We start from the raw sequence: 21,596 nt of genomic DNA, 5'->3' as shown, positions 1-21,596 counted from the left end.
GGTGGGGGTGGGGGATGCAGCCACTGGAAAGCCTGTTTATTGACGAGGAGGGAAAGCATGCGTGCAGCAGGATAATGAGCTTCTGAGCTCAACTGTGACCAAGAGGAACTGAGCTATCTCCTTCCCCATCGCTAATGAAACAAGTGTAATTTCCTCATCAGCACTAGATTCTGTTTAACGACTCCCCCCTCACCACCACGAGCTCTCTGCGGCTCCCTCTTCCCCACCTCCCTGCAGACTCCCTGCCCCCACTTCCCCACTCTTCCCTCACCCCCACCTCTTTAAAACCTCCTCCAACCCCCACCTGCTCACTGCTGGGAGCTTCTCCCTAAAATCTCCTTGCCCCTCAATAAGGCTTCTACTTCCCTTCCCCTAAATCTGGGCAGGAATCCCTTTACCCACACCTCTAACTCCCTTCAGCCCCTAGTCTATAAGACCCAGCAGCAATCTCCCTCTTTGCCACTGTCCCACCCCAAGCTCTGCTTACCCATGGTTATCCCTAAATGTCCCTGGATGGATGGGGCCAACCACTCTCTTCTATCCTCCCCCTTCCCCATACCAATGAGAGTTGAACTTCAGGGAAAGGCCATATAGAGGGCGGCCAGAGGGAGTGAGTTGCTGGCTGAGTGAGTCTAACCCTTCTTAAGACAAGAGTGTTTTGGTGTTTGTGTGCATAGGAACTTCAGCTCTCTTTGGCTTCAAGCCCCTGCTCCCAATCTGGGGATTGGGGATGGGTATAGTACAACCTCCAGCTGCAGTCACCAGACGTTAAATAGAGCCTCTGCCTCTCTGATCCAAACAACCCAAACCCAACTCCTCTGATCAGGGATGGGTCAGAGCCCCAGGGGAGCAATGGAAGTCTGGGTGCCTCTGAAGAGGTATAGGGGTGTTCTAGCCTGTCTCGCTGCAGTGAGTCTCCCTGGTTCCTGCCGCAGCCTGATCTCCATTCCTCTTAGGGACTAGCTCCCTCCTGCCTCTGGGTTGGCGTTGGTTCTCAACATTGGTCTTCCCTTGTGTCTTGGTGTGGACCAGGGTGGCTTTGTCTGAGTGACTGACATGCCCCTGGAAATGGTTCTTGGCTCCAAGTTTCCATGGAAACCAGGGCAGGCTCTTCCAAGCAGTGTCAGCTGGCTGGGGTGGGCTGGGCACTGAGGGTGGAGCTGAGGCTGAGTGCTCCTCGGGCACAGACTTGGGTGGGTGGGCGCTGTGGAGGGGCCATGACATACAGTGGGTTGCACACAAGGGGGCACTTCTGCAAGCTTCCTCCCGGGCTTGCTCATGAGGGAGGATGAGGGACCAACTGCAGCCTCTAGGGAGAGAGAGGGACAGAATAGCAGTGGTTTGCAGGGAGGGGACGTTGGGTCTCCCCCCACCCCAGCCTCAGACTACAGACCATTCAGCAGCTCACCCACAATTTAGTTCCCCCCACCTAGATTAGGCAGCTGCAGCATTGTCACCTACCAGGCACCATTCCTGCCAGGGTGGAGGTGGGGTAGCTTCCCTGGCCAGTGGGGGGCACGTGAGGGGGGTAACCAGGCAGAGTGGTGCTCGCCATGTCACGACCTGGAAAAACACAAAGGGGAAGGAGTGAGGCCTGGAAGAAAGGGGCCTGTCTCTACTCACACCAGGGTACTGCATGGAGAGGAAACTCTTGGAGAGGAAAGAGCTCTGTGCAGACGTGCGGGGGTACGTGTGCCGTTCTGCACCTGAATGCGCAAGTCTGAGTGTGCCTTTGCATGTGTCTAAGCTAAATATCTATGATCAGCTGTATGTATGCATCTCTGTTTTGTATAGCTCTTTGTGTCTCTGTGCATTTGTGTGTGTGTGTGTGTGTATTTGCCTTTGCCTGTGTCTCTGTGCATTCCAAACCCAGATGGAGATGGGAGGGAGATGACCTGGTTTTACTCCTCCTTCTCAGCAAGATATTCAGCTGTGGTCTCTCCAGTAGCCAAAGGGACCTCTATCATCTTGCTTATCTTTCCTCTCCCTAAGACCCCATCTTTCCTTCAGGCTTGGAGGACACCCCACCATCACCCCTACAGGGAGTGATGGCTATTCCTTGTCCTCTCCAAGTGGAGCTGCAGGTGCTGGGCCTGGCAGGTGTGGAGAGCAGGGGGCCAGCCAGTGAGCTATTTTGCTGTTAGTGTTTATGGCATTTACATGATAGAAAACCACCCTGAAGTGAATCAGGAGCTTTGAGCCAACAGTGCAAGTGGACCAGATAAAGTTCCAATGAGCAAAATCTGCTCCCCCACCAGCTGCTGGACTTCTGTCCCTGGAGGGCTCTCCAGCTAGAGCCTGGAGGGTGGGAGACAAAGCGAGTCAAGATGAGAGTGCTACCCCTGGTCCACAGACATGTCCTCTGGAACACAGCTGCACATGACTGGGCTCCCTTCCTTGCCTGCACCCTCCATTGCTATGAAGGGGTCACCGCCTCCCTTTGCAATTTAGCATTTTCTGATCTTTAATAATAATTTGCTTTCTCCCCTCTGCTATAATCCCTTCATCCTCTCCTGGACCTCCTGGAACCCCCTTAACCCCTCCAGATTCCCCTTATCCTCCTCACTAGCCAATGCCACTCTACCACTCTAATGCCTCTGTCCATCCTTGGGAAGGCAAGGCATGGCTGCAGAAAGTCACAAAACTGTGCCTATCCGGGCCCATTCACTTTCTTTTCGTCAGCTGGACCATAGTCATTAGTCTCCCAGTGGCTATTCCAAAGCATCTCTCTCTCTTTGCTACACTCCCTTTGAAGAGGGCCTCACCTCCCTGCATTCCAGAGATGTATGAGTTTCCTCACCCCTTCCTTGACACATCTGAGTGATCCATCCTTCCCTAGCTATACAGAGCTACAGCTCAGGTTTTTGCATTTCTAGCACCCTGCTGAACATTTTCCTTAGCTGTCCCTCTGTCACCTCAAACCTAACTGGAATAAAAACAGATTCATCTTCCCTCTGTCGGTTCTTATGATCTTGAAGATTATAAGACCAAAAACTTTGGAGTCCTTCTTGACATAGCCTTCTTCCTCTCATTCTAGATGAAGTTAGTCACCAAGTATTGTCAATTCTCCTTGGCAATGTCTGTTACATCTGCTCTATTTCCGTTTCTTCCACTACCTTCATAGCTCAGCTTTTAAGCACCTTCTTTTTGCCACACAGTATTTTTGCTTGCATTCCCTGCCTCCACATTCTTCCCCTCCTGTCTATCCTAAATGTGGCTGCTTGGCTAGTCCTCATGAAACATTGCTTTCATCACACCACTTCTCTTGTAAAAACCGTCGCTGATTCCCCGTAGTCTATAGTTTGAAATGAAACTCTGTGGCTTTTAAAGCTGCTAAGGTACTCTCTCCACCCCACTTAAGATTCTCACCCCTCCTGGTTTAGTTTGACTGTTTTTATTGGCTTGTGTGATGTGAACCTCCTACGCTTTTGCCATGACCTTTTCTTCTTCCTTGTCGTTTTCCTCTCCTTCCCCCCGAAGTCTTAAAATCCCTACCATTCTACCCACCGGGGAAATTTCTGTCTTCCAAACTTCCACAGCATCTGTGCTGCATGGTTTACCATGCCATTATATATCATAATGCATCAGCCCCGATATCATAGCTTGCTTCTTCAAACAGATCATAAGCAACCTGAGGGCAGGACCCTGTCTTCTGCTTTATCCTGCATAGTTGAGAACATGGTAGATGCTCAATAAACACTTGTTGATTAATCCTCCATCAATCTATTGCACTTAACAGCCAATTCCTGATGGGTTATAATCTTTTTATTGTTTCATATATATTGGTCTCCTTAAAGAAGTAAAGGCTGAGATAAAATGTAAATATTAGAGTATGCTTTTTCTTTAAAAAACAATTTAAACAATAGATTATGATTTTTATAAGCTGGTGAGAGGTTTACAGTAAGGGACTCATATATTGTGACTTTATCATGCAATAGAATGATTTTCCTCTATACCTGTCTAATATGGCCAATATCTTACATTTCCGAAAACTCGAGAACAAGCAGAGTAGAACTGCCAAACACGAGATCAGTTCTGGCTCCTAGAGAGACAGAAGAAAGGATTTGTGTTTGCCTTGATGTGGGTTTTCTTTTATTGACTTCTGTTGTCAATGAAAGCTACACTCCTCCTGACTGTCTCTTAGTGGAGTGGACCTGAAGTAGACAATGACAGCAAGATCAAAATCAATTCCTAGAGAGATTAATAATATGGCACTTATTGGTCAAAAAAGGCCCAGGACAGGATCGAGTTAGGGAAGATGCAGGGGTTTTGAAGCTAAACAGATAAAGAAACCTAATTCCTCCTTCCCTGTCATCATAAAGTCTGCAAAGCAGCCAGGAAAAGGGGTGTGCCTCTTTCTTAATAAATAGGAATTTAAATGCATCTTAATTCCGGTTTTCAGTTGTATGATTCCCACAACCTATCACCATGAATTCCTTATAATCTAAGGTTTTGTCACAAAATCTCCTACCTCATTTCAGGAGGAAGGAAGAAAGGCTGGATGACTAGAAAGATGTTTCTAGCTAACCTGGATGCAGTCTTATTGGAAAGTTTTATTTCCACTGGCTTTCTCTCTTGCAAAATGGCAACTTCCCTCAGGTAGGAACTTTCGCATGCTGAAAGTCACCCACTGGACAGTTGATTGAAAGGCACATTGCCAAATTCTATTTAGAAAACTGAAGCTGGGCAGTGCCATGTAGAAATTTTAAAAATGTGAAAGAAGAGTTCCAAGACTAGGAAAAAGCAGGCAAGCTTTCTCGTGTTCTGCATACAGCTGTGCACCTGCTGCTGCGGAGTCTATAACACCAGTATCACCACAAAGAGGTACCCTGTTAAGGACCCCTGAGCCACTAACGGTGCTGGCCACTGCATACAAAGCACTCTCAATTGCTTCATTAGCACACAGGTGACACCTAAAGAGCAGAAAAAAATTGACCAAACTCTTGCCAGAGCCATATATTTTTCTGGAACACCATTGTCAATAATGGAAAACACATACTGCAGGAAGTTTTCAAATTACTAAGACCGTCATACCATTTGCCCAGCAGCATTCTTTGAGCAAGCCTCTTTTAGTGAAAGAATATGAATGGGTAATGGAATCTGTGCAAGCAAGAATCGACAGAGCACTGGGCCTTGCTGTACTATACATGGGTGGAAAAATAGGAGTGCAGACAGACTCTAAAACTGTACAACAGCACAGCCACCTCCGTTATACCAACAAGCAAAAGCACAGAAAAAGGAGAAAACAGCTATGTGACAGAATACATCAGTTATAAAATACGTGCCACCCAACAGAAAGCAGTAGAGGATTTTCGTTGCTCACTGACAATGGCCAGTAACATAAAAACAGCATAAGAAATTATAAATGGACAAAAACCCACATACTATTACAAGAGGATGGGCATTTCAGGTTGGACGCTTGCTTTCCAAGGTTACAAAGTTGTTTTTTGTTTTTCGTTTTTTGAGATGAAGTCTCGCTCTATCGCCCAGGCTGGAGTGCAGTGGTGCGATCTTGGCTCACTGCAACCTCCACCTCCTGGGTTCAAGTGATTCTCATGCCTCAGCCTGTAGCTGGGACTACAGGTGTGCGCCTCCATGCCTGTCTAATTTTTGTATTTTTAGTAGAGACAGGGTTTCACCATGTTAGTGAGGCTGGTCTCGAACTCCTGACCTCAAGTGATCCGCCTGCCTCGGCCTCCCAAAGTGCTGGGATTACAGGCGTGAGCCACCACGCCTGACCAAGGTTACAAAGTTTTTAAAGATGAAGAGCCTTCCAGATGATGAGATAACTTCCTTGTTTCAAGGGTGAGACAATGAAGGCACAACGATGCATCACGGTTTTACCATGACTACATAGCTAATAAATGATAGAGCCAAAATTTGAAGCCAGGTTTATACCACGCTGCCTTTTAATAACACGAAGCCAGATACTCCCCAAAAGAGCCAAAGAAAAGGAAAAGAAGTCATCTGACAAACAAAAATCTCATATCGTCATAGTTGTTGATAAAAAGGACTCAGAGAACAAAATCCCGTCGCCAAAAGTCTGTAATAAAACTCCATGGGGTGGAGTATTAATTTCCTGCGAGAATTTTCTGAAAAACAAAGAGGGTCTTCAAGAAACAGTGGTAGTGGAGAATCTTAAAGTCCCCAGAAGTGTTCAAAGCACTGTACTTGATGAGGATATCTTCTCAGTTCAACTGCAGAAGTCCCTGAAGATTCTACAGCCAATTTCTACAGCAATCACTACATCTGCATCAGACAGTGCACTTTCGTCAGACATTCCTTACCAAATGGGCCAGATCAAATCAACTGTTTTGGAGAATCTAAGTGCAGCTCCTCTTACAAGTACAGAGAAAAGCAAAGTGAAAGCCTTTATTAAGAAAGTTGAAAAATTGTAGTCATCAGGTAATTTGCGCTACTTTCACTATCAGGTCTAAGATTCAAGGTCAGAGCTGTGTTTCTACTTGTGCCAGGACTAGCTAGCATTCATCGAGCACCTACTATATGCTGGGCAGTGTCCTTCGTATTTTATATGATGTATTATCTCATTTAATCTTCATATCAACCCTATGATATTGATGTTTTTATTTTTATTTTTATTTTTATTGAGACAGGGTCTTGCTCTCGTCAGCCAGACTGGAGTGCAGTGGCACAATCTCGGCTCACTGCAACCTCCACTTCCCAGGTTCAAGTGATTATCCTGCCTCAGCCTCCCAAGTAGCTGAGATTACAGGCACCTGCCACCATGTCTGGCTAATCTTTGTATTTTTTAGTAGAGACGGAGTTTCTCTATGTTGGCCAGGCTGGTCTCCAACTCCTGACCTCAGGTGCTCCGCCTGTCTCAGCCTCCCAAAGTGCTGGGATTATAGGCGTGAGCCACCGGGCCCGGCTGTTGATATGTTTTTAACCTCCCCCACCTTTTTTTTTTTTTTTTGAGACAGAGTCTTGCTCTGTCTCCCAGGCTGGCGTGTAGTGGTGTAATCTCCACTCACTGCAATCTCTGCCTCCCAGGTTCAAGCGATTCTCCTGCCTTAGCCTCCCAAGTAGCTGGGAGTACAAACGCCTGCCCCTGCACCCAGCTAACTTTTGTATTTTTTAGTAGAGACACGAGGTTTTGCCATGTTGACCAGGCTGGTCTCGAACCTTAGTGATCCACCCACCTCGGCCTCCCAAAGTGCTGGGATTACAGGTGTGAGCCACCACGCCCGGCCTTTAATCCCCAGTCTATAGATGAGAAATAAACTCAGAAGGGCCAAGTATAATGTCCAAGATTTCACTGCTAGTAGATGGCAGAAACTGGATCACAGAACAGGCTGTATACTTGGGAACTGATCCTGGAATGATATTATTCTTAAATAGTGCAGACCCTGAAAACAGATAGATGTTTGGTCCAGGAAAATAATATGGGATCATGCTAAGTGAATCTTTCCTATAACAGAACATCTTGTCACTTCTTGTTTCTTATGTTTCAATTTCTTCCACTTTTTTACAGTGGTGGTTTTAAATTGGGGTTAACTGATGCCTTAGGAACCCATAGATCACTTCAAGGGGTCTATATAAATCTATATATAAGATGTTATAGACATTATATATCTGTATCTTTCTGTGTAGATGGTATATGACTTTTATCATATTCTCAAAAAATATGGCTTAAAGATTAATAAGCACTCTTTATAAAAAAAAAAAAAAGCAAAAGAGCCCCGTTCTTTGGCATAAGACACTGATTTGTTTGCAACTACTTGAATTGTATCAATAAACAAGATGATACAAAGCACAGCAAAATAACATGTGAAGTAGCAGGGAGGTTTATCTCAAGTCAAGGAAAATGTCAGCATTCAGAAGATCAAGGAAATAAAAAGGACGCCACGAAAGAAGCAGAAACTGCTGCTCATGATGGCTCAGATGAGACTTATTAGACATAGATTTATACAGCAAAAGTTCTATCGAGGAGTTCAGAGATGCTTTTCCTCAGCATCTTTCTCTGAAAATAAGCACTTTTGCTACCCACTTGACACTGTGGAAGACCCTAAGGCCAGAAAACATAACTCTTGTTTTACTACCCTATCCTCAAGTTCTGTCTGCTTCTCATAAGGTAGCGAAAATGAAGACATTAGATTTCTTCAAGGCTGGCAGTCTGTGCCTGCATTTGACATAGGCATTTATAATACTTACAGGAATACACAGTTATTAAATTTGTAATTGCTGCCTAAATATATAAATGCATAATTGGTATTTACTATAACAATTATGAGCACCTTATGACCAATTCAACTTATATCTATTACACTAAAGTAACAAACTTTAAATCCACACAAGATGTTTTAAAAGGAGAGGAAAAGAATTATCTACATATTTCCTTTCATTTCTTATTTCCCAAGCTTCCAAATCCTCCCAGGATTTGATTTATCCTCTGGGGCAGAAGGGACTATGGGACGGCCCACAGCACCAGGCTCTGCCTCAGCCCCATACCCTACCTGAGGCTTGCCTGCTCCAGGTTCCAGCAGAGGGGGCTGTGCCTACAACTCAGGGTGGCTGCTCTTCCAGCTGATCTCAGCTCCCACTGACACCATGAGACCCTGGTCCCTGGTGTGTCCTAGGCAGGGATGTTACCCAGATCTGCAGGGGCTTAGTGAGGTCTACACCTTGAGAGCCAACTGGCCAGACACAACCAGTCATGCTGTTTCCATTCCCTCTCCCAGCACCCTGCCCTCCTCTGAGCTGTGTAGCCTGTTCGCTCAGGGCCTCACAGGAGGCGGTTTCCTTCTAATTCACCTGGACCATGGATGGAAATGCAGCTTCAGCATCCTAGGATAACACTAGGGAGTGTTGGGGAGAATCACACTTTCAAAGGGCTGAGAAGGAACTTGGCTATCTTCTAGTCCAACTCCCTCATTTTACAGAGGAGGAAACTGAGGCTCAGTCCTCTTCCCAGTTCACGTCCCTACGTTGACTTCTCTGGCTCCATGAGCGAATCACAAATGAAGATTGGAGTTGGGCAGGGGCTGGCACTCAAGAGGTTGGGCCCAGGCTCACAGATGGGCTCAGAGCATGAGAGACCCCCATGCTGGGTGGGCAGAGGTTAAGCCTGTTTGCACAGTCTTCTGATACTCCAGGCCTCCCAGTTCCTCTCTGGCTTTATTTTGTTCTCTGAGAGCACTGAATTGTCAGCTCTAATCCTTCCGAAAGCGCAGTGTTTTTCAGGCGCTCTGTGTAAGTGAAACCCTAATCCCAAGGAAAACGGCCACTTAAGCCTCTGCAGCATTAGGCTGTTCTCCAAGCCCTGCAGGATTTCCTCCTTCCCTGCCTGAGAGCCCAGCCACCACCACCACTGGGGAGAAGAGGGGAGGATTCAGGCTGAAGGCACGCAAAGCCCTCTCAGAAGTGACAATAGTGACGGAGCCTGTCTCCCAAAGCTCAGGGTTGCAAAAGCACTGGCTTGTTTGTCCTGAGGCTATAGCTAATTGTGGAGGTGGAAGGGATTCTGGCTACCCTGGGAAAGGAGTGGGGGGTGTTCCTGTCACCTTGGAGGTGACCGGCCCTCTGGGGGAAACAGGTTTTCAGGTCTTGCCTAGGTGGCTTTGAGGCCACTGGGACATTTCTGAGCCCTTGGTACCAATACATGCCTGTTTCATTGGGACAGCAGTCTTTAGGATTTCTGGTCATTCAAAAAATGTTGGGTTGACTGACCTTACTTTTACTTAGCCAACACTTTCTTCTTAAAAAGTACCAAATAATGGACTAAAAAGCTTAGTGCTGGGAGATCCCTTTTTTGGAGAATTCCCCTGTGGGACACATCAAGCATCTAAATGACATCTACAGAAGCTGGAAGGGTCCCCGTAACCTAATGAATCGTGAAAGCCGTGGCCAGTATTCTCAACTGGGCAATCCTTTATTGGCCTGAGTTGGCTATTGTCATGCACTTGATAGCAAGATCATTGATTTCTTAGAAAATATTTTGATTCAAATTCAGACTGGCCCCTTTCTCTCTCTCTGATCTCTAATGAACAAGTGAGGCCATCCTTGGAGGAAAAAGCATTCCATTTGGCATGTTCAGCCTTTTGGGCCTCACAGACAGAGGGAAGAGATGAAGGGAGGAGGTAAGAAGAAAGGTCCAAGGTTATGGGTCAAATTTGAGCTCAGCATAGAAAACACCAGAACTATATCTTTGCTAAGACACCCCAAACCCTTCCTACCTTTGTCACCCTCCCATCGATGCTCCTCCCTCTGCAGCCCCGTTCTCAGCCTGGGTACTTCTGCCATGGCACCCTTCTGGGGAGGGCAGCCCAGCAGCACGGGGTGGCTGGTAGGCAAAGACAAGGACATGGGATTGGGACCTGGGATTGAGGTGGCACAGCTTTTATTCTGGTCAAATTTGGCCTGACTCTGATCCCGAGAGTGGATTAGTGCCTCTTCTTTTCCATATCCTTTACCTCTAGCAGTGGACTAGGAGGAAGGGAAAGAGGCCTGATCCAATGACTCCCTAGGCTGCAGGCCCAGAGCAGCCACATATCCGTCAATGTCTCATTGCTATGGAAATGCCCCTGTAATTAAATCAGAGCTGAGGTTGGGGGTTGGAGTTCCTTGGGGATGTGGCTTGCAGACTCAGGGATGTTTGGAGGAGGCTAGCCTCTTTTCTTGGGACCCTCACAGCCTAAAGGAAGGGTCTAGGGCATGTGAGCATTGAGGAGCAGCCCTCTGGCTTGTTTTGGCCTCCACACTAAAGGGCTCTCTGACTTGCCACATGTCTGAAGTTGTCCTATCCCTCTCCTTTCAAGGAGAGGAACTGTGATGTCTGTGCCCTAAATTCCTCTAGCTAATCAGGGGATTTGAGCTGACAGACAAGACTAGGAGACACCCAGCCTCCTTCAGAAACATTTCTCAGTCTTTATTGCACTCTCCTCCCCTAGGGGCTGGCCAAGGGCTAAGCTGTTTGTTTTATGGAGGGAAATGCAGTTGCATTGGAAGGGGGTTGTTAACTACAGGAAAGAGGCAGTTCCTGGAGGTCCTCAGGATGCCCTGAGTAGGAGGAGGAGGTTTCCCAGGGTCCACACCTCTATCTGCTAAAAGGCCACTTTGCTAACCATCTCAGATGTGGGCCAGGAGGCCAAGCTTCTGAGAGTTGGCAACCCTTTCTCAGAAGCTACACCCACACTACTCACACTGGTCCTGCTGCTGTCCAGCTGTGAACTTTGCCTCTCTGGCCTCCCCCACCTCTGCTCAAATGAGCCAGCTTCTGGGAGAACAGCCTTTTCTGCTCCATCTTCCTGCCTTGGGCACTTCCCTCTTGGGCAGCATCTACATCTCTTCCTGGATCTTAGTTACAGCTTCCTTCAAAACTGCAGTCTTCAGGAATTAAGAGTCATTTCTCCCAAGCTCTTGAATAAAACCACCTTCCCCCAACCAGGATGGGGAAGCTACTGAGGCTTCCCACCTGTCCCCACCCCACTGGGGAGAAAGGTACTGTCCCCATCTCTAACTCTCTAATGTTCAGACATTTTCCCAAAGAAAACATAAGATTTTCTGCTGAGGCTTAGCAGTCTGGGAGCCTGGATAAGCCTGGAACAGGCTCTACTTTCAGAGTTGCCTGAGGCTCAGCTCTTTCCATGCCTCCTGGACCCCACACCAATAATCTATAGGTGTGGTCCTCATTCTTTGCCCTTTTTGATCTCCATTATCTGACAATTTGGTGAGCAGGGGTGGGAAGGGACTAGGGGATCTGGATCTGTGATAAAGATACAACTGATACTTCCTTTCATCTTTTTTAGAATATTAAACTTGCTGAGTTTACAGCGCTTTTGGACTATTCTATTGTCTTCAGTTCTTGGGGGATGTTAACTGTTCTGTTTATTGCTTCTACTAACTTTCCCTTTTGGAAGTTTGTGTTCACATGAGATGTGTACTTTTTCATAGTAAGCTCATCATTAGTGGTGGGTTTTCCCCCCACCCACCCTGTGGGAGTCCCATGTGCCCTGGATTGTAGAATGTCTCTACAAAGAAGGTTTCTCATTGCTTCTGGTGAGGTTTCAGAATGGGTAACTATCCTGGACAAATTTTTATGTAAGTTCCTGGCTTGGGTTTCCTGCGACATACTCATGGTATAAATTTAGCCTCTGATCTGGCATCAGGCTTGGGGTCTCCATGTCTCATGGTGACATTCCCTGTTGCTTCCCACTTCCTTGTTTCCCTGGGCTACTGGGATGAGTGTATGTGTTTGCCTTTCACGGACAATGTGATCCCTGTTCTGTCCCTTGCTTTATGCAGGATGACACTCAATTCTAGCTTCCTGATTCCCAAAGTCACGTTCCCTGACTGGTGTGTTACAACCCCATCCTCTCCCAGTCGGCGTCTCCCTCAGTGTAATGTCAACAGCCTCTCCAATACTGATCTGGCTTTGAGTTCCCCTCGATTTCTGGCACCAAAGAATGAGGTTTGCTGCGTATTAACATTTTTGTTGTTATATTTTATTCAGTTACGTTTTGGTGAGTTTAGCCTGCCTGGGTCCCAGACCGTCAATCTCCTTCCTCCTTTACCTCTCTGTGACTAAAACAAGGGCGATGAGAGCTGCACTTGCCCAAGGCTTGGCCAGTGTGTGGCAGCAATGCCCACTAGAGGCCAGTGAAGCCTGCTGGGTGCAGTGGCTCCAGGGGCTGGTGTTTTACCTAGTTTCTAGAGCAAGCTTGTCCAATCCACAGCCCGCAGGCCACATGCTGCTCAGGACAGCTTTGAATGTGGTCCAACGCAAATTCGTAAACTTTCATCTAACATTATGAGGTTTTTTACTTTTGTTTTTGTTTTTAGCTCACCAGTTCTGTTGGTGTTAGTGTATTTTATGTGTGACTCAAGTCATTTCTTCTCCTTCCAAAGTGGCCCAGCGAAGCCGAAAGATTGGCCAACCCTTTTCTAGAAAGCATGGAACTGCACAATCTCTGACTTCCCCCAGCACTGTCCCTTGCATCTGGGCTCTCTCCTTCAGGGTGGACTCGCACTGTGTCAAGGGACTCTCTCATGCTCAGAAACATCCCCAGTGACTTTGGGAATCCTGGAGTAAGTTCTCGTCTTCTCCTCCCAGATCAACATCACTGCCAGCATCTCTGCGTGCTCCTCTGTCACTGCAGCCCCGGCCAGGCATGGGGAGGGAGGCAAGGTGAGAAAGCCATGGGAAACAGGGGCTATCTTTTCTACCAGGGAAGGGAGACTTTAAGGAATGAAGGCTCCAGCATGTAGCTGGAGCCAGAGTTCTCTCACTGCAGACGCTCTGACCCAGAGGGCCCTGGGACTACTGAGAAGTGGATGGCAGCCCCCTGGGGTCCTTTGGAGGGTCAAGAAGGTGGTGAAAGGTACCAGCCACAGCCATCCAACCTGAAAAAGCCTGGGGCCAGAATGCCCCTGACCCATTCTCTCATGTAGCTGGTCCCTTTTTCTTTATCACTTAGGAGAGACTCGGCTCCGTTCCAGACCAGCAGCCTAGAGCCGTGGGCTGGAGAGAAGAGATGCCGCTGAGCTAGAGCAGCCCAGCGGCGGAAGGGAAAGTGGGTGATAAATTTAAATAACCAGCTTGACTTGGCAGCTTGCTGAGTTGTGATGCAGTGAAATTAAAATCTCGGCAGAACTTGCAAACACTACCCAGCAAAATCAGTCTCTCTCCTTGGTTCCCTGATGGAAGGCAGGGAGGGGAGGCTACGGGGCTGAGCCCTAGCCTCTGGCAGCCACCCTTGCTTGCAATGTGATTAGCTGTGTCCTGGCCCACTGGGCCCCACTCTCCCCTGCACACGATAGTCCAGGTTCCTCTGTCCTCTCAGTCCTGACCTTGTGGAATAGCTGCATCAAGTGGCTGGTGAAGTTTGAAATCAGCCTCCAGTGCCAGGAGGTGGCAGGAATCTCAATAAGGTCTGGCTTTTCAGGTTGGGCTAGGGCATTCCCTCATCCCCTAAGGTTTGCAGCCGCAGCTGCCAGTCCTGGGAAAGAAGATGAGCAGGGTACCTGAGACATGGAGGATGAAGAGGGCTCCTTGAACACCTTGGCACTCCTAAGTCAGGCTATGGGCACAGGGTGACCTAACAGCTCCCTTACCTTTAGCACACACCTCCCCAGCATCACCTACCCACCTGAAAGAGCCTTCTTTTCTCTTCTCCCACCAAAGCCCTTAATATTTGCCAAAAAAATAAGTTTTTAAAGACTCTTTGAGGGCAATGTCCACAAATATACTAAGGACCTTTCTCAAACACCAGTTCTACCTGGAGCCCGGTTCTCACAGATGCTAACATATTTCTAGAAGAACTCACCCAAAGTCCATTCTCCTGTTTCTGTTCTTCTTGCATCACTGCTCACTACTACCCACAATATCCTGGCCTGAAGGCCAACGCGCTGGACCCACTGCTGAGATGGCCCATGGAGTCTGAGCAATGCCCCATTGCTCACCTTGACAGTACTTCTAGCAAATTCTGTTTGTCCCCATAATAAACACATCATAAATCATTCATCTTTAATAGATTATGCAAATTAGGAGGACATAAAATCAACAAAGATCAATAACTGCAGCAGTTTAATTGCCAGCAAAAACAGTTTAAGAATGAGCATAATCTGCAGCTCTTTCTTGGGTAATGGCGCTATTAATCCAAACACTGGATCTTGGCCTAAGTGTGGAAAAATCATTCCCTACCCCTATCCCCATCTTCCCTCCCCCACCTCTCCACACACTTCTCTCTTTTTGGTAATTTCCAGTTTCTGAGAGTTTCCCCATCATTACCACTGGTGAACAGCTCCGAATGTTAATGGTTCTGCTTTTGTTACTCCTCGCTTGATTGAAATGTCGCATACAGATTGAGATGTTAGTGCTAACTTGCCACCTGGGAATGTCAAGCTGGGTCTGAAATGAACTTTTCTCACACTTGGATCCAGATGGATCAGCCGGAGATGTTCCTAGGCTGAGCTGGGACTGTTCCAGGGCCATGGGGGGGAGGCGGGTGGGGGCTGCTCAAGGTGGAGGCACTTCTCTGCACCAGCCTCTGGGTCTCCTACGGCAGGAGCCCTACCCTGAAGATCCATATCTCCACCCCAGGAAGTGCTCGCCTTCTAGACTATGGCCTGAGCACTGGGCAGCACATGGGGTTAGAGAAGTCTCCCAGGTTCTCTTTGACCAGTGCTTGGAGTGGCCATCTTTGGGAAGTGACCACTGTACCTCTGAGCAGGTCAGAAGAAAGGTGGCCTCTGCCTTGGGTCAGAATACCTAGCAGGTCAGAGAGCTTCCCAGCTGGGCAAAGAGTGGCTCATGCTGAGGGCCATTCGGTCATGGGCTATGTCCTGGCCCAGCTAACCCAGCTAAGGTCGTCACTCCCGAAAGCCCAGTCCAGGTCTCCAACACTTCCAGAACTCAACCTCTGACTCCCTAGCCAAAGATCTAGGCTGGAAACAGTTGTACCAGTACAGCCCCTTAGGGAGAGGCTGGGAAAGCTGACAGGGCTCTCCTAAACCCCCAGGTGGAGGCTGGGTGGCCACTGAGCCCAGCTCAGGCTCAAGTGCAGCCGCACTCAGACCAGCTCCCAGGCAGAACCAGGGCCCAGTCCTAGAGTGCGCTGTGCCTGTTCCCTGTCTTTGCTGCTGGCTGTGCAGCCCCACTGCCGAGTCCCCAGGCCGCCTCCGCTTGCCTCGCTCTGCAGGTAACGCCTCAGTGTCTCCCAGTCCCCACCGAGACCCTTCTCAATCATCCTGTCTCCCAAGGAACAAACGGCACATTGCCTTTAGTGTCTCCAGAATAATTAGGTGAATTTTAATAACACCTCAATGTGTGTCTCTCCCACTTGGGCAGTCTCCTGGCCTGGAAACCCTTCTGCAGTGGCACGCACCTTCCACAGGCTGGAGCTCTGCGGCCTTCCCTGGACCCCACCTCCCCTTCCAAACTAACTGGCCCTGCTGCTCTTCATCTGTAGGGGCTCCTGGTCATGGCGCCCCTAGCTCTGCATTTGATTGTGGGCCAACCCTGATCCTACCTGGCCTTGAAATCAAGCCTTGGTGTCAGTGACTTCTCGGGGAAGCAGGAGGAAGGCTGGAATAATTGTACTCATCTCAAACTCCACAGAGCTGGGTGCCATGCCCTCAAGCCCAAAGCCATGGTCACCCACACTGCCTGGAGGGAGTGGGAAGCGGGTCCCCCAGGAGTCTTGCAGACACACGTGTGGAGGCTGGACACTGGGTACCCATGCTCCACTCTCACCAGCCTCACTTATTTGCCTTCTGCAGATGTCCCCACAAGAGGCTCATGATTCTGGGCAACTTGGGAGAGGGAAGAGAAACAGGCAAAGAGGGAGGTGAAGGACAGGAGGAAGAACTGGCAACAGCCCCTCCTAGCATCAGCCTTTCCAGGTTGAAGCCCACAGACACCCTGACCCCAGTTTTTTTCTCCCCACATCTGCACACACCTGTTCAGGAAGCACCCTAGTTTTAGAAGCCTCGTTCTTTCTGTAAATATCATGGCGGGGGATCTGCTCATCACACTGGGCCCCAGATGGCATGGGCTGAGGCACCCTCCACTGAACACGGTGCCCCCACCCTCCTGGAAGCCCCCTTACCAGTCACAACGGGGTATGTCTGCGTGCCTGACACATTGCTGCCCAGCTCAGGGTTGGTGGATGCAGATAGACTCGACTTGACTTCATCAAGCCCAGGGGTCAGGGCTGGGAGGGAGTACTCGTTCCCCTGGGAGGAGAGAGAAAAGTGACAGCTCTCTATTGATGCACACACAGAGAAAGGGCTTGGTGTGCAGATGGGGAGGAGGAACGGGGAGCCCTCCCAGATGGGGTAGAAAGAGATGGTGGGACAGAGGGGAGATGCGGGGGGGCTTGGCGGATGATGGCAAGCTTTGTGTGGGTAGGAGCAGACCTGACTTGGTGAAATCGGAGGCGCGGCACCCTTTACACATTTTGGGCAGTTATGCCAGCACCCTTTATGTTTCTGTAGCATCTCCTGCCTAAGCACCCCCGAAGGTAGGGTGTAGTAGTGGGGATCCCCTTGTTGAGAGACATGGGATGTTGAGGAACCTTGGGGAGGAGGGGGAACCATGGCATGACTGACAGAACCAGTAGCTGGGGGAAGGGCCTAGTGGGGCCTTCAGCCTGGCACTGCCGGCTGCTCCGGTATGGGCGCCCCTTTTTTAAAAACAAACAATGACAGCCCCATGGGCCCCTCGCTCTCTGCCTGTGCACTGGGGTATGAAATTGGGGAGGGGGAGAGTCCACATGGCTAACAGAAGGGTAGGAGGGGGACAGTCATTGACTCTGAAAGGGTGTCCTGCCCGAAACACTCGGGTAATTGCCTTTTTATTGTAGCCACGGCCAAGCCAGACCCCAGAGCTGGGCAGACCAGGAGCCTGCACAAAGCAGGAAAAGTTGCTCTGATTAATATTACGTTAAATTAAAACTGATTTTCTGCTCTTTCGGGTCCGTTTTTTTCCCTTCCGCTTCCTGGCCCCCCCAGAGTACCCCCTCCCCTCCATGGCTGGACGGGATTGCCTCGTCATTTCCAATTCCTTCTCGTATTGATCTTCCTGTAGAAATCAGTTTTGTAATTAGCTGCAAATTAGGCCTTCTACTGGGGGTGAAGCTGCCCCCTGATTTATCACCAGAGTAATTCGCTGTGATCGGAGAGAAATTAAAATGAACTCAATTAGGCTTCGGATTTGCTTTATGGGCCCTGCTCCGAGTTTCAGGGGGAAAAATGACTGTGCTGGTGTTTAATAGTCTAATGAAAGTAAATAAAGGTTATTCATTGTAATACAGCCTGGGACTCAGGGAGGGTGCACCGAGCCGCCCGCCTCGGCCGGCTCCTCCTTTGTTGGTTTATGGCTCAGGGCACCTTAAAAAGACTTTTGATTTTTGTTTTATGAAGACAAACAGCTTATGGGATAAAAGGACGGGCGGGGAGAAAGGCGAGTGGCTGGGAGCTATTGGAGTCTTAGAGTGGAACTGTAGCGTGCGAGGCTGTGGGGCTGCACTGACGTGCATGTGTGGGAGCGTGTGTGCGTGCGTGCAAGCACAGCAGTGCTGTGTTGTACTGCGACCGTGGGCCTGGCCTGAGCCGCATGTGTAGCAGGGATGGGAGTGTGCCCCTGTGTGTAAGCGGGTGTGCTGGGGGCTCTACCCAGTGTATGTGGGTGGAGGCATATGCTAGGGGTATACTGAGCTGGTAATCTGGGGACAGCACACACCCACTGGCTCCATGCGGCTACCGGGACTAGCTGTGAGTACTGTGGGCTGTGGGTGGGGGAGCAGGTGGACAGTGGTGTGTGAACACAGTACCTTGGGCTGTGGGTGGGGGAGCAGGTGGACAGTGGTGTGTGAACACAGTACCGTGGGCTGTGGGTGGGGGAGCAGGTGGGCAGTGGTGTGTGAGCTGGGCTGTGGGTGGGGGAGCAGGTGGACAGTGGTGTGTGAACACAGTACCGTGGGCTGTGGGTGGGGGAGCAGGTGGGCAGTGGTGTGTGAGCACAGTACCGTGGGCTGTGGGTGGAGGAGCAGGTGGACGGCGGAGTGTGCACAATACCGTGGGCTATTGGGGGGAACAGGTGGACAGTGGTGTGTGAACACAATACCGTGGGCTGCGGGTGGGGGAGCAGGTGGACAGTGGAGTGTGAGCACAGTACCATGGGCTGTGGGTGGAGTGTGAACACATGCACACCAGCACATGGAAAAGTTCGGAGGCGGTTTTTGCGTTGTGCATTTTGCTGGTGTGTTGTATGCTGTGCCCCATGCTGTGTGTCCTGGGCTGCTCAGTGTCTGCAGAGAGTGTTGGGTGTAAAGTGGTAAGCTGCCAGCCTACCTAGGGTTCCATCGAATGGCTGGCTTGGGGAACAGGAGGCAGGCACAGGTGGGCTCTCCTGACACTGGGCAAGGAAAGCTCCCCAGGCTAGCATAGATTTTCTGTAGGACCTGAGGGGCTGTGGGCAAGGGACACAGCAAGAGGATGTTCCTGAGTACTCCATGCCAGAACCACGGAGAAGTGGAGCTAGAAGGGACTTGACAAATCCTACATCCAAGCCCTTCATTCTATAGATGGGGAAATTGAGGCTCTGAACAGAGATGATTTACCCAAGGCCATACTCTTGCATCCAGAACTCATCATTTCTAATTACTATATACAGACCATAAAGATTTGTCTTAACGATACTATACTGTCTCGTGTAAGCCTGTTCACACTGCACACACACAGAACACACGTGTGTAACACATACAATGCTGGCTATGCACGTGGTGTTTGGTGAACGAGTTCTTGAGAGGCCTTGCTCTGCTGGTTCCTTTCTACTTCTGCAAGCAGAAAGCTCCCTCCTCACCTGTTCTGATTTGATGTGCTCTGATGCCTGGAAGACGTCAGGGTAGGAAGGACGCTCAAAGACCCGATCCAAAGCTTCCAGCTGCTGCTGGGTGAAGGTGTCAGCTCGCAAGTGCTTCCGCAAACTGTCCACGCCACTCTGGGAATCTCCATTGGGGACTGAGCCCTCGGACACATCTGGAGAACACATGGACACTCAGGGCATTAGCGCCAGGCCAGCAGAGGCACAGGAACAGTGCAGGGCAGAGAGGTGGGCACCCGGCCCTGGAGCTCTGCACCCCTATGGGACCCCCTACTCTCAGCCCTAGGCCAGTGGGGCTGACACCAGAGGGTAGCCCTGCCTCAGAGACCTGGCTGAGGAAGCCCAGGGAACAGGACCTGAGGACCTGGTAAGAGATGGAGTGGTCACACTGTGGGGTCAGGAAGGATTAGCCAGAGGTGGAGGCAGCGGGCTTCCAGGAGCCAGCTCCCCAGGGCATGTCTCCCTGAACCACCCCCTGCCTCCAAACCAGGGCCAGCCTGGGGAAGAAAGAAGCTGGGTGTCTCAGACGGGCATTACTGAGCCTGTGAAGAATTGAACTCGGCTCCGAGATGAATTTCAGTTCCACTGATTCCAAGGGTTGAAAACCATCAAATTTCCAAGGCCGAGTGTAACCTGGAGACTGGGTGAAGTAATTAACTTCGCCCTGAGGGAGGAGGGGCTCTGAGGCAGAGCTGAGGCACTCTGCTTGGGTTGGCCCAGGACTGAGGCCAGAGGGAAGCCAAGCGGGAGGAAAGAGGTGTCGCTAGAACAGCAAAGCTCCCAGTTGGACAGAGCCCACAGAAGGGCCCCCGTGGATGCCGCTGTGCCCCAGCCACCTTCTCGGCCTCTGTCTCCAACCTGGACCTGGGCTTAGGCCTCCTACAGGAGCCAGTTTCTTGGTTACCTGGTTCCTCCTGCAGGTCTCCAGAGGGAGCAGAGACTTGTCACACTGGTGCCCGCTCCCCCTAGGCTACAGGTCAGTCCTGTTTCCATGTCCCCTTTCCCCAGGTGTTCTCAGCCCTTCCCTATCCCTGCCTCCAGCCTCGGTTCCCTGGCATTTTCAAGGTGTACAGTAGGCAATGTGCCTGCTCTGCAGCCTCTCCCTTAACCCACACCTTGCAACTCCCCACAGTGGGGTTTCCCCGACAAACCCTACACCAACTTGGTCACTCCTGGGCTCTCCTCAGCCCAAGACCAGCTGAAGAGCCTTGGGCCTGGGGCCAGCCCAAGCCGGAGACCCCAGGGTGTTCCTCTGGGACTGTTATATGTATCAGTTTATAGGTGATTATACAATATGATATAATCAATATTGCATTATATACAGTAACACCGTACAGTATCATTCAGGAGACCATAGAAAATATTACATATTGATTAACTCAACCTGCAGCCATCCTCCCTTGCTGGCCTCCCAGACCGAGTGTGGGGTCTGCTTTCCTAATGTGACCTCTCATCTTCCCTCCATATCTATTCTGGAGGGGGTAGGAAAGCAAAGAAAGTGCGTGTGTGTGTGTTTGTGTGTGAGTGTGTGTGTGTGTGTGTGTGAGAGAGAGAGAGAGAGAGGGAGAGACAGAAAGAGAGGGAGAAAGAGACAGAGATCAAGACCAGGACCACATCTGAAGCAGACAGACAGAGGCAGCTTCAATATTTGTTCCCATGGACACAAAACTTGGTGGTTGTGGTTTTTCAGTGTAAGGCTCTGGAATCATTTCAGTCTTATGGGATGTGTGCATCAACATGTGAGTTGAAAGTTGGAGTGTGGTAAATTTATTTTTCCCTTTTGTGTGAGTATTGTGTGTCTATGCACTTGTACACAAATAAACATCCAGATAAACAAGGGTCTGCGTGTGTTGAAATGAGAATGAGAAGCTTTCTGAAAGGAAGTGTGTGTCTGTGTGTGATTGCATGAGGACCATGAGGCCACATGCCCCATTTCTCCGGTGCCTGCTTCTTTTTTCAGGATGTGCCATCATCCTCATTTCACTCCCTGTAGCTATTTGCATGTCCTATTGTGTCTGATTCTCCCTTCCTGGAGCCCTCCTACCTTTTGGGGAAATCAGAGTCTCAGGGCTGAGGAAGGCATCAAGTGTCTTCATATATGGTTACTGCAGGGGCAGAGAGGGTGTATTTGTGAGCATGTGTTCGCACATTATGTGTGTGCATGTGTGGCAGGACTCCCCTCATGCCTCTGTGTAGATTTGTGTATATGCCTATCTGTGTGTGGCTTGGCTCACTGTGTGTGTGTGTGTGTGTG

The 21,596-nt window shown here is 49.6% G+C and overlaps 1 protein-coding gene across 1 annotated transcript in view; it reads right to left on the bottom strand.

Annotated features, from left to right (window-relative positions):
* Positions 1-21,596, bottom strand: part of PAX2 (paired box 2) — an 80,606-nt gene that overhangs the window by 3,738 nt on the left and 55,272 nt on the right. Inside the window, exons 5-7 of the mRNA XM_011977405.1 lie at positions 19,322-19,497; positions 16,566-16,692; positions 1,462-1,563 (exon numbers count right to left, since the gene is read on the bottom strand). Coding sequence (XP_011832795.1) covers positions 1,462-1,563; positions 16,566-16,692; positions 19,322-19,497 — 405 coding nt within the window. The remainder of the gene's footprint in view (positions 1-1,461; positions 1,564-16,565; positions 16,693-19,321; positions 19,498-21,596) is intronic.

This window comes from Mandrillus leucophaeus, unplaced genomic scaffold (genome assembly GCF_000951045.1).
Source record: "Mandrillus leucophaeus isolate KB7577 unplaced genomic scaffold, Mleu.le_1.0 Scaffold18, whole genome shotgun sequence".
Taxonomy (NCBI): domain Eukaryota; kingdom Metazoa; phylum Chordata; class Mammalia; order Primates; family Cercopithecidae; genus Mandrillus; species Mandrillus leucophaeus.
This window is presented reverse-complemented; position numbering and strand designations above follow the sequence as displayed.